The sequence below is a fragment of the Podarcis gaigeae genome, assembly GCF_964106915.1.
Source record: "Podarcis gaigeae genome assembly, chromosome: 11".
NCBI classification, from domain to species: domain Eukaryota; kingdom Metazoa; phylum Chordata; class Lepidosauria; order Squamata; family Lacertidae; genus Podarcis; species Podarcis gaigeae.
The window spans coordinates 33870984-33895109 of NC_139687.1; the positions used below are offsets into that span (position 1 = coordinate 33870984).

The window sequence follows — 24126 nt, forward strand, 5'->3', positions numbered from 1 at the left end:
GGATGACTATGCAGGTTTTGTAAAAATTATCTAATTATCATAAGTAAAACTGCAGTACTCTGGAAAGAACTTGTGTTATTCAGACCCATGTCTTTTAAAGGTTTGTCCTCTGTTCTTTTTCCACCTGTGTCTACCCCTTGGGATTTCCTTTCTGTGTTATGCTTCAGATCCTTGATAATACCATCCAGTTCATTTAACCACAACCTATGACCCTTGAGGTTTTTTACTGAAGCAAAAGGATTAATTCCATCCTTGTATAAAAACTGTAGTGATTTGAGGATTATATTGTCAATTTGAGAGCAATTCTTTTGTCTCTCCACTTTTCCGCATTTGGTAACACAGACCAGTGAAATTGTTGGTCACTTACCCAGGAGTAAAGAGACCTACTCTGGGCTTATTCTTGGGAATTACATTGCAACAACGAACAAGGCTAACATAGAAGGGAGCTTTTCTCTATTAGATACAGATTGTTGAAATTTAACACCAGGAGGTTATGTTTCTACCAGTGCAATTTGTATGAGATAGATGGCAAGGATTATAGTTTTGAGGTTTCAGCTGCCTTTTTGGTGACTTTTTCAGTGTCTCAGTGGTGTTGTTTGAAGTATGTTTATAAAATTGTGTTGTTGATTGTGACTGGTGGCCTTTTTGGATAATAGAGTTAATCTTTATATAGGTTATGCTATTTTTACTTAAAGTTGCACTGTTGGGTGGATTTTAGCATTGTTTAATTATATTTATATATTTTGATGATTTCAATTCTTTAAAAAGTGTTTTATGGGAGTTATTCAACTAGATATATAGCATTTTAATTTTTTAGCAATGCCCATGCTACTCAAAATGCACGAGGCCTAATAAAAGCACTTTTTTCAGTGCACCTTGTAGATGTCTGTCTTTGTTGCTTTGGTGTTAATACCTCCCTCCTCCTTTCCTTATTATTTTTAAATGATCTGATTTTAAAAGCGAATTGGAAGTTAATTCAAACATATTGAAGGCTACACTTAAATGCTTTCGAAATTGAATCATCACTACTTTTTTTCCATTGAATAAAGTATCTTACCTTAGGTAAGGCGTCATAACTAAATGCAATGCAGAACATGCGTCTGGTTCACACATCACACTCAACCATGATTTGGCATAATGTAAGAGAGCAGGAATGACTGGTGGTGAGCCTTGGGTTCACCAGCCCTCTCGTCTTCTCTTCCTCGTTTGTTTTGAAGAAACTGGTAGATGCCAATGGCACTGAAAGGTACATAAAAGAACAGATGGGCTATATAAAGCCGAGTAAAGTATTGGTCATCAGGAAAGCGCATTGGGTCTCTTATGATAGTCAATTTTAATAATAGGCTAGTTCAAAAACAAAGTTTCCAGAATAGTTAAAGAGGAGATGTCACCATGTATTTTATTTTAATGTATTTTTAATCTCCTGTTGGAAGCCACCCAGCGTGGCCGGGGATACCCAGCCAGATGGGCAGGGTATAAGTAAATAATAATGATAACAACAACAATAACAACAACAACAACAACAACAACAACAACAACAATTATTTTGAGCTCCCTGACTGACAAAAGGCAATACCTCCTGATTTTTTTTTGGGGGGGGGGAATAGAAAGTAGTTTTCAGAAATGTATTCCAGGGAACCCTAGGATTCCTTAGAAGTTCGATAAGAAGGTGGACAAACTTTTTGCAGTGGCAGGTAGCTCACAGTTATCAACCTTCCCTGGTGATGTGTTGCTGCAGAAGTGTTGGATGTTCTTTAAACTTCCCTCTCAATTTGCACAGGTCCCACCGGTGCTGTCTGTACTGTGCCCTAAATTGTAGGTGTGTAGCAGAAATCTTGGCAGCATCTTAGGTTTCTGCGGCACACATTCTCATCAGGTTTCTGCATACAGAGCTAATTTTGAGTGCAGTTTGAAATTTCCACAAACATATGCAAAGAAAATAGCTATTCCACATGTGGATTCCTATTTCACATAACTAGTTGTGCTCATTGCTTTGTGTATTGCTTGCATATTTGCATACAGAGCTGTACAAGTGACCTTTGAATCATGACACCCAACTGTTGGACAGAATTGGCCAAATACTTTTAGACTGCATATCCTTAATTGCTATTATTTTTTATTACTAACTTAAAGTGTTAGGCACTTAACAGACTCTCCTAACCACTTACTGCAACTTCCATGTTCTTTACTTTCTTGAATAGTAAGACATACTAGGATTCTTTCTGAAGGAAGTTATTGAAGACTCACTATGTGACTATAGTGACAAATATATAGGTAGCAAAGAACAAGCAGCCACACACATAGTGCTGGCTTTAAAGTAGTGATAGCATTCATCTATCTTTTCCCTCCCACATAAAGATCACGTAATCAAGAAGGTTGCTTCTTACCAACCAGTAGCAGGAAGATTTTTTCCTGTGTGCAGGATCCCTGCCACCTTAATACACAAGAGCATAAACTCATGGAAAAAGGGAAACAAAAAAAATTTCATTCCAGTAGCACCTTAAAGACCAACTGACTTTTTTGTTTTGACTATGGCAGACCAACACGGCTACCTATCTGTAAATGGAAAAAGGGTGTGAGACTGTTCCATTGAGAACCTTTGTGTTGAACTGCATTTATAAGAGAGGGGAAAGTAGAGGAAGAAATGAGCTGGAATGAGCCACAGGAGAAGCGAGACATCTGGGGCCATCATTTTTAGAGATGCTGAGCTTGCACAAGTAGTTCATAGTTCTGATGCTCAACACATGAGGGGAAAAGAATCATTGAAGGAAACATTTTCAGGCATTAGGGATTGCAGTCTCCTGCTATATGTGCTATTGGCTTTGAGTCTAGGACGTTGTGAACTAGTATGTGTCTGCCATTTGTGCCGTAAGGGGCAGTCTGTGCCAATGTGCGAATGCTACACTTTGGACCGTAGGATGCAGTACAGAATCTAAATATCATTCTCCACAGCAGGCACCACCAAAACAGAAGCTTTCAGTTTTGGCTAATATGTAATATGTGAATGAGCATCAAGTGTAATCAGTATGTGATGTTGCCACATGGCTGCCCTAGCCAGTGGTTCTATATTTAGTGCTTTCCTGGTGCTTCCAAGCCTCATGTTGACAGGTATGTGCTGAAGCACAGGGGCCAGGAATATTGGCAGCTTCCACTTCAATACCACATGGTGCAAACTGCTTAAATTTCACCTGTGGAAGGGAATCTTGTAGTTGTACTAACCACATTGTATATGCTTAGCAGTATAAGGCCTGTTTCATGGGTTATTCAATAGCTTTGGGTTATAATTCCAAACACAGTCAGGAGTAAGCCCCATTTAACACAATGGATTTTATTTCTGAGTAGGATTGCTCTGTACGGATATTTTTTTAAAAAGAGAAACAAATAGAAAAAGGCAGAACTGGGCTAAACAAAAACTACTCATCCAGCTATTTATCTCAATTTCAAAACCCATGTCTGTTATTTGACTTCGGGGGTGGGGAAGGTCTGTCCTGAAATGCTATCAAAAGTTCCTTTTGAAACATGTGTTTGAAATAACTGCAGTGGAATTGTGCCTCATTGCACGGTGTGTGCATGTCTCCCGATTTGCTCTCTTGGTACATGTGGATTTGCTTATGCTTACGACAGGTAGTGATATAACCTCATCATGTGTCAGGAGGCAGTGCCACAATGCTTCCAGTATAGAACTTTATTGGTTACATAATAACACATAATGTTATTAATAGAAGTCATTGCTAGTCACAGCGACATTGGAGGCAGCAGCAGCAGCAGGGGCAACAGCTCCTCACTGCTGAGCAAAATTGTCAACTCCTTGCCATTTGAGGAATTTCCTTTAAACAAAGGACTTTCTCAAAAAGAACTCTTGAAAATACCTGTGATACTGCAATATTGATGAGGAACACCACTTGATTCTGAGCATGGAATGGAAATAGTTACAATTAATGAAACCGAAAGATGGCAAATTGGCACCACTAGGTAAAGCACATGGTATAATGACACAACATATCACTTTCAATGTGGTAGCACCCCAATTGTAGAATATCCTTACCCTGCCTTCTGGGGTGAAACCCACATTATTTACTTTTCTGAGGCAGTGGAACATACCTCTTTCCATTGTCTTTTACAGGGGTTTGACAATTTAGTTGGCTGGAGGTTAATGGATAGTCTGTCTGCCCTTTTAAGAAGATAGCACAATGTTTTACTCATTGTTGTTATTTTATGTTGTCTCTCTTTGGGATCGTGAATAGATGAAGAGTGGAATAGAAATGGGAATGAATGAATAAAAATGAATAGAAAATACTCCCGTGTAATGGCCAGTTGTGCATTCCTTCTAAAGATTTCAGAGAATCAGATTTTAGCCACTTTTAAAATAATAATTCTATCTATCTATCATCTATCTATCTATCTATCTATCTATCTATCTATCTATCTATCTATGCCACTTTAAAACAGAATATTGAAAAGGCCGATAGCTTTCTGTTTTAGAAAATTTACCTGTTAGTGATTAGGACTGGGTTTAAATAGATTTCATTTGCTCTCAGATGTGTCTGCTGCTGGACAGTGTCTGCCTTCCAAGCATTAGTCCAAATTTGGTGTTAGAGCAGTCATTTGTATGTGCAATTACTATTGCTCACGTTGTTTGCTGGTAATGCTTATTGGAGTACCTGAGCCTCAAACTCTTGACCTATCTTTATTTGGCCCAACCCTCAGTGATGCATGACTGGAAAATGGATAGGGGAGAAGGCAATATTTATCTGGTGGCAGTTCTTCTGCCTTCTGTGGTGCCTCAACCTGGGGGTGCATTTTGGAGGTACAGGGAGCTGCTACTGGAAGGGAGAACTGAAAAGCTCCTGCACATGAGCTAAACACTGCCTGTGGTGCTCTGGAGCCAGCACATATATTTCCACCCCTCCTTCCCCAAGCCAAGTCATGCAGAGAATAATACACAGTTCATATTTAACTCACCAGAGAGATGCTGTAAGGATGTTAACTCTTGAAGCTCTGAGAGAAAGATTTTCTCAGATACTCAGAGGCAAATAACCCGTGGCTAAACTTCTGCTAGTGACTGATTAAAATTAATGTTGGTGCAATAGCTAGAACATATAAGAAATGTGAAAACGGTAATAACTGCATGATTGCTTTGTTATGTGGACAGTTTCTTGGTGTATTATGGGGCATATTAACAGAATTTAAAATTGCTGAATTATCAGGTGTTGTTACCAGTGCCACTCTTATATGATAGTACAGTGATGAGAAAATTTGTTGATGGCTAGTTTCAAAGTCACATTTTATATGCTGTTCTTATGTAAAAGCTTGTGGAAATGAGTATATGAAGTATATAAGATTATCTTGCCATCTAGTGGCTACTGTATTCCCTGCATTTTCACTTAACGGTTGGTTGGTATTGGGATTGAAGTGTAGTTTATTTAGTTTATAGTCATAGTGTATGTAAGATACAATTACATGTTAAGGAAGGATTTCAAAACACCATAAAGTCAATGTGAGATTTTCTATTTTTTTGTGGCATATTGAGTACAGTAAGTTACAATAGCCCTATTGCCACATTATTGTTGTTGATACAAATTACTAAATGCAAGACTTATTACTAGTTCAATTTTCTTTCTGATTAAAATGGGTTGAATAGAATATATTAATAAAATAATCTTAAATATTAATGAGTGGCTTTAAAATGATTAGCTTTTCTTCAGATTCTAGTCTACAAAGGATCTTGAAGTTGTATGTATTGTAAGTTACCTTGTGCTAATGATATTAATAGCTTTTGCAACTTACATATAGAATGTAGAATTATTTCAGAAAAGATCTATTTGTCTGTCTCGAATGCTGTCCTCTTCAGAGTCAGCGAAGGATATGTTCCTGGTATTTTCTATGTGGTCCACGCATAGAGACCCTCGCATCTGCATTTGTCTCAGTGACCAGAGTTCTTTCCTTCAACTCCATACCTGGGAACTTCTGGAAAGCTTGTGAAAACGTATTGTGATTCTCTCCTCATTTTGGTGACAGAATGTAGTGCCCTGAACTTATGGAACCCAATTATTGCAGGAGACAAACTAACATTATACAGTTTCCAAATGCTGCTGTTCCCATTTGCTGGGGTTTATTGACAAAATTTTTAATTATTTTTTTTTAACGAGCAGATTACTTGAAGGCAGGATACCATTTTCCTAAAACAATTATTTTAATCATCTGGAAAGGCACTTGTTTCCCCTTTGCATTAATCAGCATGTCTCTGATAATCCAGTTTTGACTCATTCTCTTTGACTATTGAAAAAAATCAGTGGTATGAATCCCAGGTGTTGTGTTCTGCCCTGTGGAGAATGGGAAGGTGGTGTTTGAACCATTATGAGTAAAATTATGTGGAGATCTTGAAGAGATGCTGTTATACTTTTTAGACAGGGAGATGACATGAAGAAGTTCACCAAGTATTTGTGTGGTATGGGTTAAAACATGGCATACAAATATATTTTGTCAAGATTATTGTGTCTGAGGCAGACAGATTATATAAGTGCTTTGTAACTTGATTCACAGGCCAATCTTAGGAGACTTTTAGGTTTTGCATTTGTTTGCTGTATGAGTTAGTGTGAGAAGACCTGAAATTCATAAAAACCATATTGGGAATATTTTGGGAAGAAGTACTTCTGAATAGTCTTGCTGTAAGAGAGAGTTGTCTTTATTTTCATCTAAATATATATTGTGGCAGAGCTGGATTCCTTTAAAATGAGCTATGTATATGGACAGTAGTGGATTGCCAGACCTTTCATGGCCAGCAAAGGCATATGGGAGAAAAATTGCAAAGTGATTGTAGGATAATTCAATTCATAGTGAATTCATCTATGTTTGGCACTTTTTTGAAGCTACATTCTCTTTTAGGTTTACTACCCCTTAGGAAACACAAACTAATAAATTCCTAGATTGTTTTATTCATTCATCCTGCTGTGTTCCAAAGTTAACAGTACATAAAAATATAGGCCAACACTCAAATGAGCCATTTATTAGTTCCCCGCTGTACATGAACTTGTTACAATGCATAACAGATTATTATGTGCCGCTGGAACCACAGCCACTTTCCCATTTCACACTTTCCTTCACACTTCACCTTCAAAGGTGCGCTCTTCCATTGTCTCCAAGACAGACAGATGCCAACTAATAATTTACCATGATGTGCAGACAAGCTCACTGTCTATTAGAGGTGCATTTTAATGAAGTACTGTACATGTGTGCAGATATAAAATACAACATAAACTAAGCCAAATTTCTGAATAACCCAAAAATAGCTCTCGTGTTAGCGGATGTCCCCACTGGTGTCAGTGTTGGGGGCAGACCCACATGCACAAGTGGTGGTCCTCCTTTGGCTTCTACAAAATTCACACTGATCAGTTCTACTTCATTTATCAGTATAACTGAATAAAGTAAAGACTTGTATTGATGACAGGCTGATTTTCTGAAGCTTATGGAGGATACGTGGTGCTGGTGGTGTTTAAATTGGCCTTAACATGCTGTTCTATGCTCCATTGTTTTACTTAGAAAGTCCTTTAGCAAATGCAGTTGCATCAAACAATTTTAGCTTGTTTCTATGTGCTTTCAAAACAGATAAATATTTAAATTGGGCAAATGTATATAATATAATTTTCAGTTTAGAAGCAAAGCATAAATGTTTTTGTGGATTTGCATTGTATTCTTGTTGGATTTTTCCTAGTAAAGGAATCCTCTTATGATACATAAACTATTAATTTAAGCATCAGTATATAAATACAGCCTCTTATGTACAATTTCCTTTTAAGGTTTTAGTAACAAGAGCCACTGGAGTTCAGTTTTCTAGTTTCAGAATTTAGGAACAAAGACATATTCTGAAACCAGCTTTGTCATAGAAGTGGTCCTGCTGGTTATGGGATTACTCATGGACTTTCTATTTTGCAATCGCTAGTGTGATTCGTGTTGTTATAATATATTGTACCTTTTCAACATAGCCTAGCCAGTTCTCAGACACTCAAGAGACATCTAGTGTAAAAGAACAGAATACATCGATTTCATGGAGCTAACTTCAGAAAAACTAAAAACATGTTTATATAATGTACCTAATCCAGAGTCATCTTGCATAAGCAGTGGTTCGCTCCTTGATGTGAACATTGTGTGCTCCTTCCAGAATGTTCATGTGACATTCTTATTAGCAGGAAAGTCTGTTGCCACAGGAGTGCTCTATGTTCTTTTGTACATACTTTTTGTTTGGATTAGAGACTACTGTGTAATATACAAATGGTGTGCATTTTTGGCACTGCAAACTGGGTAGAGAGAAGAAAAATATTCTTACAAATTACATTTAAGGCTAGGACCAGATTTCTTGGGAAGGGGCAGTTGCTGTGGGGTTGACACTTCCCTCTTACCCAAGCACAGGATAGAGCCCAGCCTCTATATGCTTTCTCTGCCTCCACTGCTTTTGTGGTGGTAGTAACACCACTCTGTTGCTTGCCATGTTTTAGCAGTGGGTGGAAGGTGGCACTTTTGACAGGATCTAAGCTATGCTCCTTTCTGTGGTTGCCACCTGCCATCTTAAGTTACTGATTGTGCAATGTCCCAGCCTATAGATTCCTATAGATTTCGTAGGTCTGTAGCCCAGAGCATTATATGCCCCAGCTGTGTTTGCCAGTTTTTGAAGACTCACCTCTTTACATAGGCGTTCCCTTGATTTCTCAACCTGAGTCCTGCTGTGTTTTAATCACACTGTTTTATTGTGTATTTTAATTAAGAATATTTATATTTTAATGGTAGGTTTATATTAGTTTTTATACTTTGCAAATTACTTAGCCTACTTTGGCATGTTATTTAGCATGGCAGACAGTCACCATGGGTGGGAGGCAAGCTAGGCTCTTGTTCAGGAGTGGAACAGCTGCCCATTACTAGAAAAAGCATTGGGGAAAAGAGGTAAATGGCATCATGGTGGGCCAGTGAGGGGCCATTGGACTGTGCCCAGCCTGACTGACTGCTAGTGCCAGGCCCAAGTAAGCTAAAAAAATAAAGCAGTGTAAAAGATAGCTGTCGGTATGCCTCAGTACTATCCATAGCACAAATGATGGTGTAATGCAATTGAAGTCCTGCCAGTATGGTTGTGACCTGCACACTCACAGGTATCTCTTGCATTGTTTGGTCTCTTGGCTTTGATTTAAACCTTTTCCTCCTCTCTGTTCCTAGCCACTGCAATTTACTACAGCATTTTTGCTTTACCTTCTGTTACTAAGATACCCAAGGCAGCAATCACAATTTACTATTTTACTATCATCATAACATAGTAAAAAAATGCTTTTTTTGTAATTAGATGTAATTTATTTTTACTTATTTCTTATGACCCCTGCTTTAGCAGTAACATTAGCGAAGAAGATGACATCCACACTGTCAGTGTCTGTAATATCTAACATCCTGTTCAATATTATTTTTGGAATCATGTTTTCACAATTTATTGAACCATCATCAGTCAAAAAATTGAGAAGAGCATATTTTCCAAAAATCCACACCAAAGAAGACATTCTCCTCCCTTGTAGTAGTGTTCACAGAATTGTTAAAGCAAATTTGCATCCTATAATAAAATCTTGGAATTAATTTGTCGTGGCACCCTGCTGCAGCCATGTGTTTTGAAGAAGAGTGTCATAAGTAAAACTAATTTCTTATTGTTAATGAGTGAGCTAAAAGCCCATATACGTTATACTAGAAAACTTTCAATCCCTGCTGTAGAGTTAGTACTATCAGAGTAGTACAAGCCTTACAGATTTTCTCACATCTGGCCAGCACTGGTGAGATGTAGTCCTTATCCTTCTACTTCCGTTCCTTTACGCTATTCTATAATGGAAAATGTACAAGTATTTCCCCCACACAAATAGCTCAGTCAGTAGAGCACGAGACTGTTAATCTCAGGGGCATGGTTTGAGCCCCACATTATGTTAAAGATTCCTGCATTGGAGGGGGTTGGACTAGATGACCCTGGTGGTCCCTTCCAACTCTACAATCCTAGGATTCATTTGTGTAGAGCTGTGCGTCTTGACTTCTGTCCTCCTTCTTTGATCACGGTTTTCAGAGTCCTGTTGTAGGCAGCTTGATTGCTCTTGTGACATTTGTAACTTCCTGCTGCCTGTTGTTGTTTTACTAATCTTGGGTTTGTATGTCAGCCTCCCAAAGCTCTGTTGCTTCTGCCAAAACACTACCTGAAAGTCAGTTTTTAAATATAGGAAACTGTTTTCTGTTTTCTATAGGTTCTGGTCCTAAATGTTTTGTGGTGGTGGTGGTAGTGGTGGTGTGTGTGTGTGTGATAGAATAACATTGTGTTTTGCAACTAGACTTCATATAGATGTTAGTTCATCCCATGGGATATTTGAGTAAAAAAAATGAGGTTGGTACAGTTGCATTTCTTTTTGTATTGCTTTTTTTGCAGGGTTAACACTTGAACTTCAAATTGAAGCTAATAGTTTTTATAAAACTTTTTTATTTATTATGCACAGTATGGCAAATTGGTTTAAATTCTTCATTGTATTAATTTGGTTAAGGGTAATTTACAGGTACCTAAATTAACAAAACAAGTGTTCAGATTAAAATAATAATAATCTTCCTCCCCATCCCACATCTTACTGACTTTTCACATGCTTGGATTAAACTTTTTTCTCTGTTATGAAGCACATACAGTAGATTTGATAAGTAAACAAAAGTTTTTGCCTTCAGCCAGTTAAATTCTATAATTTTGCATCTAGCATCACTGTTCAATTTCTACAGTGGAAGTATTCCAAATTGTTTTGTCTCTTGTAGTTTGTTCTGGCCCAATCACTGGTACAAGTCTTTCCTAGTGCAAGACTGCATGTGCAATTACACTGTTAATGGGCGTCTGATATGCGTGGTCCTGCTAAATGGTTTTTAGTGGGCTAATATTTTTCACCACCATTTCTAAAGTACTCAAAACGGTGCTTGTACGTTGCACTGGAGCAAGTAGCGTGTTGAGACCCTGGATGGAACTGCCACCCAGATTCAGGTCATGTTCCATCCTGAAAAGTGTTGGAAGTTTGGAATGAAATTGGGGGAAAATAAAAAAATAAAATTCAATAAGGAATAAAATGGGATAAATAGCCTAGGAAAAGAATGTTTCTAATTTTTCCCCCCAATTTTATTAATCCATAGGGACCTGCAGGTTCACAGCCTTCACCCCATGCACAGCCCCCCACTCACAACCCCAGCAATCCCACGATGGGACCTCATGGTCAGGTAGGAGGGTATACAAAAGCACGCATATGAAACACTTTACTTGCAACTGCCATTACAACGATAGTTTGCTCATTTCAGATTTATCATTTAACTTTTCTCTTGTCCACCTAAAGTGGTTCGTATTTTGAACCACACTTTTCCTACCCGCTGTCCCCTTTCCCCATAAATCTCATCATCTACTTAATAAATTGTGTGGTATTTTTCGTCTGTCTGTCTGCTTAGTTATTTTCCCAATACCCATGTACTTCGTAACAGCAGTTTTGGCATACAATGTGGGCCAGCAAATTTTCCGCAATAGTATTCACACATGTGAATTCTTACTACTTATCTGGTTTTCTGAAATTCCTGAATGTAGCATTTTTCATATGTTTTGGACTAACAATTGACTATTTTAAACCATTATTTGATTGACACAAATGTAATAATAGTTTGGAAATTGATGGTTTCAACTATTGTTCATTAAGCTTGCCAAACCCTTTGATGCCAAAATGTTGGAAAATCATTTGGAATGTTTTCATATACTAATTTATTCTTATGGCACCGTTTACTTTCTTTCAAATAGGCCTAGAACCTGGCTTTGTTTTTTCAGTTCTTGAGCACATACCAGTGATCTTTAGTTGTGGTTTCTTATTCTGAGGGAAAAGTGTAGGCTTCTTATCTGGGGCCATTGGGAACTAAGCAAATGAGTATTTCAAAATAGTGCCTACTTTGCGGTGTAAACATTTCCAAAATTTGGGGAGGGGGGGGATTTGGGAGTTATGAGATCTGTATCCATCATTTAATAGATCATGGCATTTCACAAGCTACACAATTCAGAGTTCTGTGTTGTCTAACTACAACTTGACTTACAGGCATTGTGGTACACCAGTAATAATTTAAATCAAATACAAATCAAGTTCAGCAATAAGGCTATTTTCCTTTTTCATCGGTATCCCTTAGTATTTTGATATCAGGTAGTATTTCTGCGTGTTGTGTGTAACGTTACGTAATTTTGACCTATGTAATGCTTTAGATTATATGTCTTACTTTTTAAAGTTCTTGCTTAGAGGTTGGCAGCTGTTTAGGAAAACAGCAGTCAACCAAGGACATTCCATATAAATAGCATGTGTTCAAGTGATATATGGGTTATTCTTGATTATTCCTTCAACTAAACACCTCTTCTTTATAATTATTTTGATCCAAAAGGCAGTATACTGGCCTAAAACTTCTATATCTAGCTGCCTACAAAATGAGATTCCATTGCAAGTTAGCAGAGAGGCTGTTTGGGTTTAGCATGCAGTTAATGAGCAGTTTAAATAATTGAATTTAGCACCGTAGTAACCTAGCAGCAAACATCTGCTGTATTAATGTAAGAGTTTGGAAATGAAGTTCTATCTGGGTCTTGCAAGTTGTATCAGTGACTCAGTTACAGAGCTCAATTTTTTATATTATATGAATATTTACAAGTTTTTATTTGCATTGTCAATATATTCGGTTTGTAAACTTTGTCTAGATCGTAATCTTTATTTTAATTCTCTTCTCTATGTGTCATGTAAACAAAGTTCCAGAGAATAATGTTCTATGTCTAGTTACAATTATAATGTGAATCCCTGAAACTGGAACATTACCAAAGATGCAGATATAGGTACTAGACTCGCAGTTTTTATAAACAAGACAAAAGTCAAGAAATTGTTCTTTGAATTGCAAGTAGAGCTAAACCAAAATATTTTAAGTTTTTATGTCAAAATGTGGGTATTTGATAAGGGAGAACCTTTTGTTAAACAGTAAAGCAAGCTGCATGAAAATTCAAAGTCTTTTCCTGCTTCTCATCCAAGTTCTTGACATTAATCATAACTCAAGCAGAACTGTACAGAATCACTCCAAGTTTGGTTTTTAAGGCCATGAGGAACAGTCTAAGCCTCTGAACAAGCTCAGGAAAGCTCCTGGCTTGACTTTGCTAAAGCTTAGACACAGTCCTTTTATATGCTCTTGGTAAGCTGTGTCTTAACCTCATCCCCAGCCCTGCTTACAGTCATGTGGCCCAGAAAAGTGCTAACACAGTATGTATAAAGGAACTGTTCCTACATTCCTAACTTGCATTACAGGATTCCTATGAGTGTAGGCACTGTTTTCTTTCCGCTCTACAAGAACTGGGTTGTAGGTCTTGCTTTTCTGAGAACAGAAGTGGTGATGCTTAGTGGCCCCAGAATGTTGATAGTCCCAGATTACAGGAATCAATAAATGTCAGTTAAGAAGTATAGTAACATCTGTCACTGCTCAAATAATTTAACGTTCTTGTTGGTTGTGAAATTAGTATCAAAGTTTTTCTAGGATTTAATTTAAAATGGCTGTATCTGTGTTCTTAATGTAGTTATTTTCTTTTGCAGCCTTTCATGTCCCCCCGATACCCAGGAGGCCCAAGGCCACCTTTAAGGATACCCAATCAGGTAACAGTCCTTTTATTAATGAATAATAATTCATTATTGCATCATTCTCTTGCAAGGGGCAAGAGAAAACTGAACCAGAAAAGTCAAAACTCTGCATACTTTCTTTTTGAAAACAATAATTTCAACAAACTCCATACATTATACAGGCATTTGACAATGCAAATCAAATTTTATTGGAAATGCACCATCTCAGCCTCTTGATTCCCAGAAGTCTAGGTCAAGAGTCTGAGGGGTTTTGGCTCTTGAACGTTTATCAGTCTGTAGCAGCAAAACAGAACAAGAAAAGAAAAAATAACTGCAGAAGTGAAGAACCAATGTTGTTTAATGTGACACTAACTTTCTTCGCAGCCTTCGGCCATGGTGGGCAAATGAAGGCATCACACAAACTGTGCTTTACCTCCCCGCCCCCAGCCAATTTTTTTTTGGGGGGGGGGGGAATTGCATTTTTTATTTGAGGCAAGACAAAGACAGCCTCCATTTAAAGAATGACAGCAGTTTACGAATTGGACCCTCTGAAAATTTCACTTTATAGATCGAGTGCACAGCAAAAAGCTCATCAGGAAGAGCATTCAGAAGTCTGCTCAGTCAATCTTGTGGATGGATTTTTTCATTTTATATCAGGATTCTAAAAAGCACTGCTTAATATAAGGCATGGTTACAGCACTGATTATGTTATTTCATGTTGTAAAACTTGACCAAAATTAGCATGGTTAAATACGTGCTCAATTTTCATGTAGTCGTTCAACCAATATTCAGTTGAAATCAATGGAATTTATGCAATGTTCCTATTGAGGTTTCCAGCAATTTTTGCTTAACAAAAGGCATCTAATAATTGGGTGAACAAAGTTAAATACAATCAAAATGATAGACTTGTTTGGAACTGGAAATCATTGTAGTTTGTGAAAATGTAAGGAAAGTCCGTGGTAGCTTATCTTAAAAACCTAACTCAATAAAGTACTGTTTTAATATTTTAATAATATTAAAATTCTGCTTTTATATTTAATATCGCTTGGCATTTGAAACACATTGCATTTAAAAAAAAAAAAATAAGCCTCTCTCTGTTCATATATAATTGAATTTTTAAATGTTGGTGTTTTTATTTATAGGCACTTGGAGGTGTCCCAGGAAGTCAGCCATTATTGCCTAGTGGAATGGATCCAACACGGCAACAAGGTAATCTGCATCATCAGTAGATAACAGCATGTTGGTTCAAAAATCTTACTCTCCCTTCTTAGAATGTTAAGCGATTGGAGTGACAGGCAAAAATGAACACAGTTGTGGCACTGCAGGTGGGATGGTTCTGTTGTTCTTCTCATGGATGTCCTGTGGCATAGGATACAAGGGAAAAACCTTTGTAGTTCATCATCTCTTAAAGCTTCTATGCTGTTCTTCTGGAGTTTAAATCATTTTACTTTTGCAGTATAAATTGAATAATGACATTCTTCATATTGAGGTCAGAATTGATGGGGATAAATAAGTATTTTTTTACCTAAAGGTCTGTGATGATTCAAATATCTTACCCATCATAGCATTTCCTTTTCCTAAGTCACCGTTGCTTAGGGATTACCCAAGAAGCTATTGCATTCTGCCCAGAATCTTTCGCTATATTCAGCAGCTACCCCGAGTTCCTAGCTGTTTTCCTTTTGAATAATTGAAATATGTAATGTAGTTATATATTATTTAGCACTGTCAGTTAAAGAATGCTTAGCAAATTGTATTAGTTTTAAAATTATATAGTTCCATTATTACTTCCAGCCTCCTTTTTTGTCTAAACATAAAAGTGGAGGTTCATTCCATGACTTGTCTACAGTGAATTGGTTGTTGGGGCTGAATGCTTTATTAAGTCCGCATATGAGTTCAGCTAAAGTTCTGAAGAAAATGATTTTTTTTATTTTTAGCTAATGTAACCACTGTTGTGGCAAGCACCATCTTAGAAGAGACTCTGCCTCTGTGTTAAAGAAAGAACAATAATCTACGATGGTGCCTGCCATATGAGTGTGTGTATGATAAATATTTGCATTAACCATGATTAACAATTTGTTGGTGGAGGAAAATCTGATTTAAGAATGTGCCTCTGAATATAAAGACATTTTAATCAGCTAACCTGATTATTGAACTAAAGGTTGTACCCTAATACATGTCTTTTCCAGGACATCCAAATATGGGTGGGCCAATGCAGAGAATGACTCCTCCGAGAGGAATGGTTCCCTTAGGACCTCAGGTATATTGCTTGTGTTGCAGTTCACATGGCCATGTATATCAAAATTCCCACTTTTCATGTGGAATTTATAATGCAACTATTTGTAGTTGCTATGTGTAAAGGCATGACTTCCCACAAAACACCTATGCTACATCCCTGAAACCATTCCTTGCTTGGTTAGACCAAAATCCACCTAGCTCAGCTTTCTGCTCCCAACTGTGGCGTCTGGAAGCTTAAAAATAGATCATGAAGAAGATCACATTTTCTGCTTGTTTGTTTGTTTGTTCTCACCGTCCTGTACTTAGAAATTATTCTACACATGGATGATTCATTTACCTATTAATTCCATGAATCATCATGTATAGAAGCAGCATATTTCTGAGTATTAAATGCCTGGGGGAAATAGTGGCATAACCATAGTTTGTTTGGGATATCTGTGTTCACTGACTGTAGTTTTACAAATGTGCAATTTGTTGCAGCATTCATTTTTCTTCCACTTAACTGAAATTGCATTCAGAATAAAGCCTTTGGTATTTCTCATTTGTTTAATAGCTACATTAGCTATTTCTTGGAGAAATGCAAAATATCGTTTTTAAAAGACAGAAAACATGAAAGAAAGAAAAATTAATTAAACTTTCTAATTGATGGCCATTCACCGTCTGTTGAACCTATCCATATACAGTGGTACCTTGGTGGGACATCTCCATTGCCAAAAGCTTTGGTTTTTGAATGCCAAATTCCGGAAGTAAATGCTTCCGTTATCAAACGCGCCTCAGAAGTCGAACAGTTTCCGCTTCATGTATCTGTTGTTTTTTACCATTTTCTCTATTGAATTGGTAGGCCGCTCTTTGTGCCTCAGTTTTCTAACATTTCGGAAGTTGAACTGTCTTCCAGAACAGATTACATTCGAAAACCGAGGTTCCACTGTAAATCTCTTCATATGTCCCTAATAATACCCAATCATTCAAGCAAGACTTAGTTTTGCCTTTTTAAATATTTTTAAACCATTTGGCAAAATTGTATACTTTCACAGAATCAATAATATCCAAATCCTTTCCTACAACAGTTTTAGCATAGAAACTGATTTAGTTATTTTAGCTTCAGTATTCAATAAACATCTTAGTTTCACAAGGTGGAAACTAGTGTGAATCCTCAAATTCTTAATCAGAGAAAATTGAATTGAATAGCATGAAAATCAGTCAAGCTTTAGCTGAAAGTTTTAAAAAGAGACAGTTTTTATATGTCAGTATGTGTGCATTGGGACGCGGTTGGAACTGTGGGTTAAACCACAGAGCCTAGGACTTGCCAATCAGAAGGTTGGCGGTTCAAATCCCCGCGACACAATGAGCTCCCGTTGCTTGGTCCCTACTCCTGCCAACCTAGCAGTTCGAAAGCACGTCAAAATGCAAGTAGATAAATAGGTACTGTTCTGGCGGGAAGGTAAACGGCATTTCCATGCGCTGCTCTGGTTTGCCAGAAGCGGATTAGTCCTGCTGGCCACATGACCCGGAAACTGTATGCCAGCTGCCTCGGCCAATAAAGCGAGATGAGCGCCGCAACCCCAGAGTCGGTCACGACTGGACCTAATGGTCAGGGGTCCCTTTACCTTTTACTATGTGTGCATTTATTTTGATGACTTCTATTTCTGGAAGACTTCAATAAAATATGACATAGCTCCAGAAGCATGTTGTTAGACATCGGCATGTTTGGAGCACATGTCCTACAACATGGGTTTGTTGACTAGACTCATCTAGGGCTCTTTGTTTTAATTTTTGTTATAATTAGAAAGTGTTATTTGAGTACACTTACAAAGTAAATAGCATTGGCCACTTTTAAGAACTCAAGCCTGACTTCCCTTCTCATAACAGATTGACATGCTTTCTCTTTGAATAGTACAATTCTTATAGCTGAGAATACACACAGTCTAAGATGGTCATGTTACAGCTACATTGGGTGATACCCAGTTATTCCTGTCCGCTGGTGACTTCTGCTTGTGCAACAGGACTTTCATCTCCTCTCCTTCTCTCTGCAGCCCACACACATCCCAGCACATCAGCTTCAAAGGGTTGAAGGATCTTACGAAACAAATTTGGGGGGAGGTGCACTGGGGTGAGGGAGACAAAGAGGAAATATTGGATATCACCCATGTGCTATTTAACACACACACACACCCCCACACCCCCAGGTAAATAGCGCAGTTTCCAGAATCAATTGCTATATGTGACAGCCTAAGAGCTAGGTGGAGAGCACATTTTCGTTTTGTCCTGAACATAGCAATGGGCTGTTCATAGGAATTTCAGTACATTTTTCGTGCCTTCTGAATAATTCCCCTGCTCTTTGCTGTAGATTGCTTATTAAGTAAACTTAGCAGTCATCTTATTCAGTATAAGTATATACTTCTAATGTTAAATACTAACACTAAATAGGCAGTTTACTTAAAAAAAATATCCATTTGAATCCCTCAAAATGTCTGTGGAATACAAAGTCAACTTTCGTGAAATGGATATTAAATCTGTCCCTCACAGACAATTGTGTTATCTATCATAAATGTTACAATCTCCATGAATCAATTAACATTTGTAAATGTGCCCCATATCCTTCCATTGTTAAGATAATAAGACTCTTAGGAAATGCTAAATAGTTTTATTAAAATTAGGGAGAGTGTAGAAATAATAATTGTTTTTAGTCAAGCAACTCAAATTCTGAAAATGAATGGCCCTGGCCTATCCAATAATCAGATGTGTAGGGAAGTCATTAACCTGCTGTCCTTTCTTTCCCCCCTCCTCTTTGGTTTTGTTTTTTTGTTTTGTGGTAGTCTGACCCTTGGTTATCATTGCAGAACTATGGAGGTGCAATGAGACCCCCACTGAATGCTTTAGGTGGCCCCGGAATGCCTGGAATGAATATGTAAGTAAAAAGAAAAATGTCGCTAAAACATTTCCAAAAAGGGACAATCTTGTTTTACATTAAACGTTATAACATGTAATTAAAAGATCAACCTTTAAAAAATAAACCAGAGTCAAATTGACATCCATCACAAGGCTTATCATGAATGTGTGCTGAACTTCTGGTGGCCCCTCTCACAGCAGATATGTCATGTTCTCTACTATGGATAAAACATAGCAGGAGAGCTTGACTATATTGAAAGTCAATTGCAGTTCTGCTTGTAGATTACAACAGAAGAACAATAACTGAAAGCAACCTGTATCTTCATTATGTTTGTGCCAATGGTAATACACCCTAGTATGGATAAGGAAAGGAAGGCATTGGATATGCAGAATGTTAGCGGTGTGGTAAAGATGGGGCAATTGGTGTCTGTCAGTATTACATGTTTCTGGAAGTAAATGGAATTAAAGATGTAAATAGTTCTGCATTTACTTTAGAAGTGTTTGTTATGTTAGTAAGTTAAATGTGTCAAATAAAGGAAGCAAGACAGTAACATTGTAATAATATGCTACCTGTCAGACATACAGTTACTTGCTCATTAGTTACCAGAAACAGCTTATTCTTCTTTGGTGATCACTTGTAGCTAAGTAAGATTGTTTTCCATGAATATGGTCTTAACAGTGTGTCTGTAGGTGACTGTGGAGGCCAATTCTGGATCCGCACATCCTCTGCACAGCGGAGACATAAGTTTCCGGGTAGGAGTTGATCACAGTGAGGATTTGCCAAAGGAGCCTTCCTCTTAGCTCGTTTCTCCCTTTTGTCCTGAGTTCGTGCTTCTTCAAAGTCCATTACACCTTGGGTAGAGGCTATTCTCCAATTGGAGCACTTGAAGGCCAGTGTTTCCCAGTTGTCAGTGTTTTTACTACATTTTTTTTTAGATTTGTCTTGAGAGTGTCTTTAACCTGTTTCGTTGTCCACCGGCATTACGCTTTCTATTAAGTTGGCAATAGAGTACAGTAGTTGCTTTGGACGATAATTCACTGGTCAACAACAAATTTGTTGTCTGCGTTTTTTCAGTTGATTTAGGACGAATCTGATGTGCTGAATCCAAAAAGCACATTGGTTTTGCTCTGTCAGGTCAAGTTTTTGAGCTATGGCCACATGTCGTTTTTTTACGTTTTTGTTCACATGTACGCTTGTGTGGAGCGTTTTAGAAGAAGTTGGTGGGGGTAAAATGCCATGTCGAATAATTATTTTGATTGGAAATGATTATTTTAATGACAAGAAGTATTCAGGTCCGATAGTTCTGGGTGATTATGTCGAAAAGGGATCAGTGTGAAGTCATAAAACCTCGAAATCTTCCATAAATTGGTGCAGCAAAGCATAAAGTTGGGGGATCAAAACTAAGGTAATGGGGCTTGGAGTGCCACAGTATGAACCCAAAGATTGGAGACTGTTCATTGACAGCAGCAAGCGATCACTGAAATGTGTTCTGCTACACAACGGCAACCAGTTTGCCTCTGAAGGAGAACTATGAAGCAGTGAAGTATGTGCTGGAGAAAATTGGTTATGATCAGCATAAGTGGTTTATTTGTGTTGACCTGAAGATGGTGAACTTTTTGTTGGGACAACAGTCTGGCTTCACCAAGTACCCATGTTTTCTGTGCATGTGGGATAGTAGGGACCATGCTCAGCATTACACGAAGAAGGACTGGCCTGTGCGGGAGGAATTGGTGCCTTGCAAAGAAAGGAACGTCATCAACGACCCTCTGGTGGACAGAGACAGAATACTCTTCCCACCGCTGCACATCAAGCTTGGCTTAATCAAGCAGTTCACCAAGGCTCTGGACAAGGATGGTGACTGCTTCACTTACTTGTGCCAGGCTTTTCCAGGATTGACCATGGAGAAGTTGAAAGTTGGCATCTTTGACGGTCCTCAGATCCTTCAGTTCATCAGAGATCCAGAGTTCGGAAACTCAATGAACGAAGTGTAACTGGAAGCGTGGAAGGCATTTGTTCTGGTAGTGAAGAACTTTCTTGGCAACATTAAGGCCAGAAACTACGCAGAACTTGTCAACAACATGCTGACTGCTTTCAGAAACCTGGTGAGCGTCAAGATGCACTACCTATTTTCACATATGGACCAGTTTCCTGAGAACCTGGGTTCAATGAGTGACGAGCAGGGGGAGAGATTCCATCAGGACATGAGAGAGATGGAGACCAGGTATCAGGGTCGCTGGGATGCAGTCATGATGGCTGACTACTGTTGGACTCTGAAGAGAGACCTCCCTGCCGCAGAGCATTCCAGGAGTTCCAAGAAACAGAAGTTCAAGCCCTGATGTTTGAAAAAAGGTGAAGCAACATGCAATTTACATGTACTTACCTTTATCAATGCCCACCATTCAGTTTACAGTAAACCTGACCTGATGGAGAGAAACGGATGCCATTTCCTGATTCAGCAGTGCAAAAATACCCTAAATCAGTTGTAGAAATCTAGACAACATTCAAAAAGTAAAAAATTGTTGCCCAGTGATCAGGCATCCAAACAACATGACCAGTCCAGTAAGTTGATGCTGACGAATCATTGCTTTGACACTAGTGATCTTTGCTTCTTCCAGTACACTGACATTAGTTTGCCTGTCTTCCCAAGTGATAGATAATTTTTTTTTGAGACACCATTGTTGGAATCTTTTGGGGAGTTGGAGATGGCATTTATAAGTGGTCCATGTTTCACAAACATACAGTAAAGTTGGTGCGTAGTACAATAGCTTTGTAAACAAGCATTTTGGTTTCCCTGTGAATGTCCTGGTCCTCAAACACTCTACACTTCCATTGGGAGAAAGCTGAAGGACTTCCAACAACACAGGAGTGGTAAAGGATGCAAAAGCAAGTGGTGGATGGTATTAGATTAGGTTGTTTTAGAATCCTCTAACTGTCCGGAAACTGTAGCATTAAATTTCCTCCCTTCCCCCCCCTAAAATATTCTTTGTTTATCTTTCAGTTAGATGGTGTAAGGTTGTGTCTATATTATATTTCTGGGGAAGTCTTTATTAGACTAGAGGATTCTACTGGCCTCTATATTAAGAGCAACACTGCACAAAAGACTTCCACTCTCAGAATCGTATTTCACCTTCCTCTTACCTCTCCTGCAGCTCAAATTATCTTGTGAACTTTTATATTTTAGGGGTCCGGGAGGTGGTAGACCTTGGCCAAACCCTACAAATGCCAATTCTGTAAGTATATATCAAAATGTACTGGAATTTGTAATCCTGTTTTATGCCTTTTGAAAAAAGCAAAAAGCAAAACTTACTGTTAAGTTGTTCATAACTTTATCAACATACCTTCTGGCTCAGGAATACTATCTATATCATTCTTCTCCCTGAAGATACACATCCAAGGGCCTTTTCATAAGCTGAATTCAGTACCTGTTGTAGGTCTATTTTCATCTTCCTTGCATTTAGCTTTTCTATTTCTGTTTTAGGTGGCTTTTGGTGACAAGGCAGTTGGATTACCTTTTTACCCATTCCTTATAATCTTATGACTATCACTACTTTAAAAATAGCCTGTTGTGCTGCTGTGTTAAGTTTATTATGTTTTGATATCTTAATTGTTTGGTTTTTTATTTTGTTAGCTGCCTTTGTTTTTTTTTATAGAAAGGTGATATAAAATAAGTTGCTACTCCTCATAGTATGAACTCAGCTGTTTTGTTTAACAAAGATTCTTCCATTCTTAATTCTGCTGATTTATACAGAACATTTAAAACCACAAAATGCTTTCTGACAACAATTGCTGCATGGAAAAACCATAATAAAATGTTCATCTTCAGCTTTACTTAATACGATTTAAATAGTGGAAATGGCAGTAGTAAGGTGGCATTTATTTATTTATTTATTTATTTATTTATTTATTTATTTATAGGGCATTTATATATCACTTGATCACTGGTATTTTTTTAGCAGTGATTTGCTGACTTGTTCAAAATAAAAATAGAAACTTTTTAAATTTCAAAATGAAGCATTTTTATATCTCAAAGAGAATAAAGCTCAGTTTTCTTTTCTTTTCTTTTTCAGATACCATACTCTTCTGCGTCACCTGGGAATTATGTAGTGAGTATGCTTGTGTGTGTCCGCTTATATATGTGCAGTCATTAGCATAAATGCTACATTTCATTTGGGTTAAGAAATGGTTGTCCAGATGTTGAGGAAAACCCATGTGTATTGGTTGAGAAGTGAACAGCTGATCTGTTTTGTATCATTGCGTCTGCTATATATTTGTAGTACATATGTTGATGTTCATTAGTAAAACAGTTAACAGTCTTGCCAAAATTGCCCTGAATGCTGGGTTTTACTTCAGCATATGTTCTCTAACTGGTACAATGCATAGTCTTCAATAATGAAAAAGTAAAAGCAGCTGTTTTGAGGAACACAATTATGAGCTTGAATTTAAGAAATTTCATTTGTATTGAAGGGTCTAAAAAGTATCTAACAGTATAGTCACAAATAAAATTTTGTGAAATAGAAGAACATGTTTCACACTTTTTCCATTCTGTTTTGACTTATTCTATTTTCTTCACTTAAACTGAGTGGGACTTGAAAACCTGATCTTAAGTGGCAGAATCACCATTGTAATCATCCGAATAATTGGTTTAGGGAATGTAGCTAGATTTTTTTATCTAAAACTTTTGTTATTAAATATTTACAACCAGTGATTTTAGAGGATTATTAGAACCATGTCGTAACGATACACAAAGCAGATAGCCATACTGGCACAGATTGAATAGAGTGACTTGGTTATACATCTGACATCCACAATTGCCCCCAGCCTCATCCTGCAAAGTAGAATCCAGTAGGGTAGAAAAGGGAGAGAGAAGCCTGGCGTGGCCAGAGAGTTAAAGCTCTGTACCCAGCCCAGTACCCTACATATTTCCCCTTGTGTGGTCATCAAGTCAATCATTTGAACAGGAAGGGGACCAGATGAAGGGGTGTCGGTGTGTGAAAGAGAGGTGTGACCATGCCCACCACTGGGATCACACACCCCCCCCCCCGGATGTGGTATTTGCATTAAAAGAAGTTAGCCACCCCTGGTCTACATAACTGGAGGTAGCAAAAGTGTCAAAATCACAACCTGCTGTGAAACCTTAATATGCTTGTGTGGAAAAAACGTGGTTATCAAGCTTGTCAAATTTACTAGAATATTCAGGTGTGCCCTCTATAGAGTGTACAAATTTGAACCTGAATTCACAGTTACAAAGTGGTGACAATTTTGACATGTGAGAGAAATTAGCAATTAAGATGTAAGTACAGTCATACCTTGGGTTACAGACGCTTCAGCGTGCGCGTTTTCGGGTTGCACACCGCGCCGAAC

General features: G+C 37.9%; 1 protein-coding gene and 1 long non-coding RNA gene across 12 annotated transcripts in view; one reads left to right on the forward strand and one right to left on the reverse strand.

The window, feature by feature from the left end:
- The window catches only part of LOC310827398, a 793036-nt gene that overhangs the window by 663068 nt on the left and 105842 nt on the right, over positions 1-24126 (reverse strand). The gene's annotated exons all lie outside the window — the stretch shown is intronic.
- Positions 1-24126, forward strand: part of SSBP2 (single stranded DNA binding protein 2) — a 119344-nt gene that overhangs the window by 81902 nt on the left and 13316 nt on the right. For 4 of the 11 annotated variants that reach the window (XM_083703299.1, XM_083703300.1, XM_083703301.1 and 1 more), the window contains exons 6-12: positions 11167-11250; positions 13617-13676; positions 14783-14849; positions 15827-15897; positions 18692-18783; positions 21947-21995; positions 22833-22868. In XM_083703299.1, the coding sequence (XP_083559425.1) occupies positions 11167-11250; positions 13617-13676; positions 14783-14849; positions 15827-15897; positions 18692-18783; positions 21947-21995; positions 22833-22868 (459 nt within the window). The remainder of the gene's footprint in view (positions 1-11166; positions 11251-13616; positions 13677-14782; positions 14850-15826; positions 15898-18691; positions 18784-21946; positions 21996-22832; positions 22869-24126) is intronic. The other 7 variants (XM_083703305.1, XM_083703307.1, XM_083703308.1 and 4 more) reach the window with 3 other exon arrangements.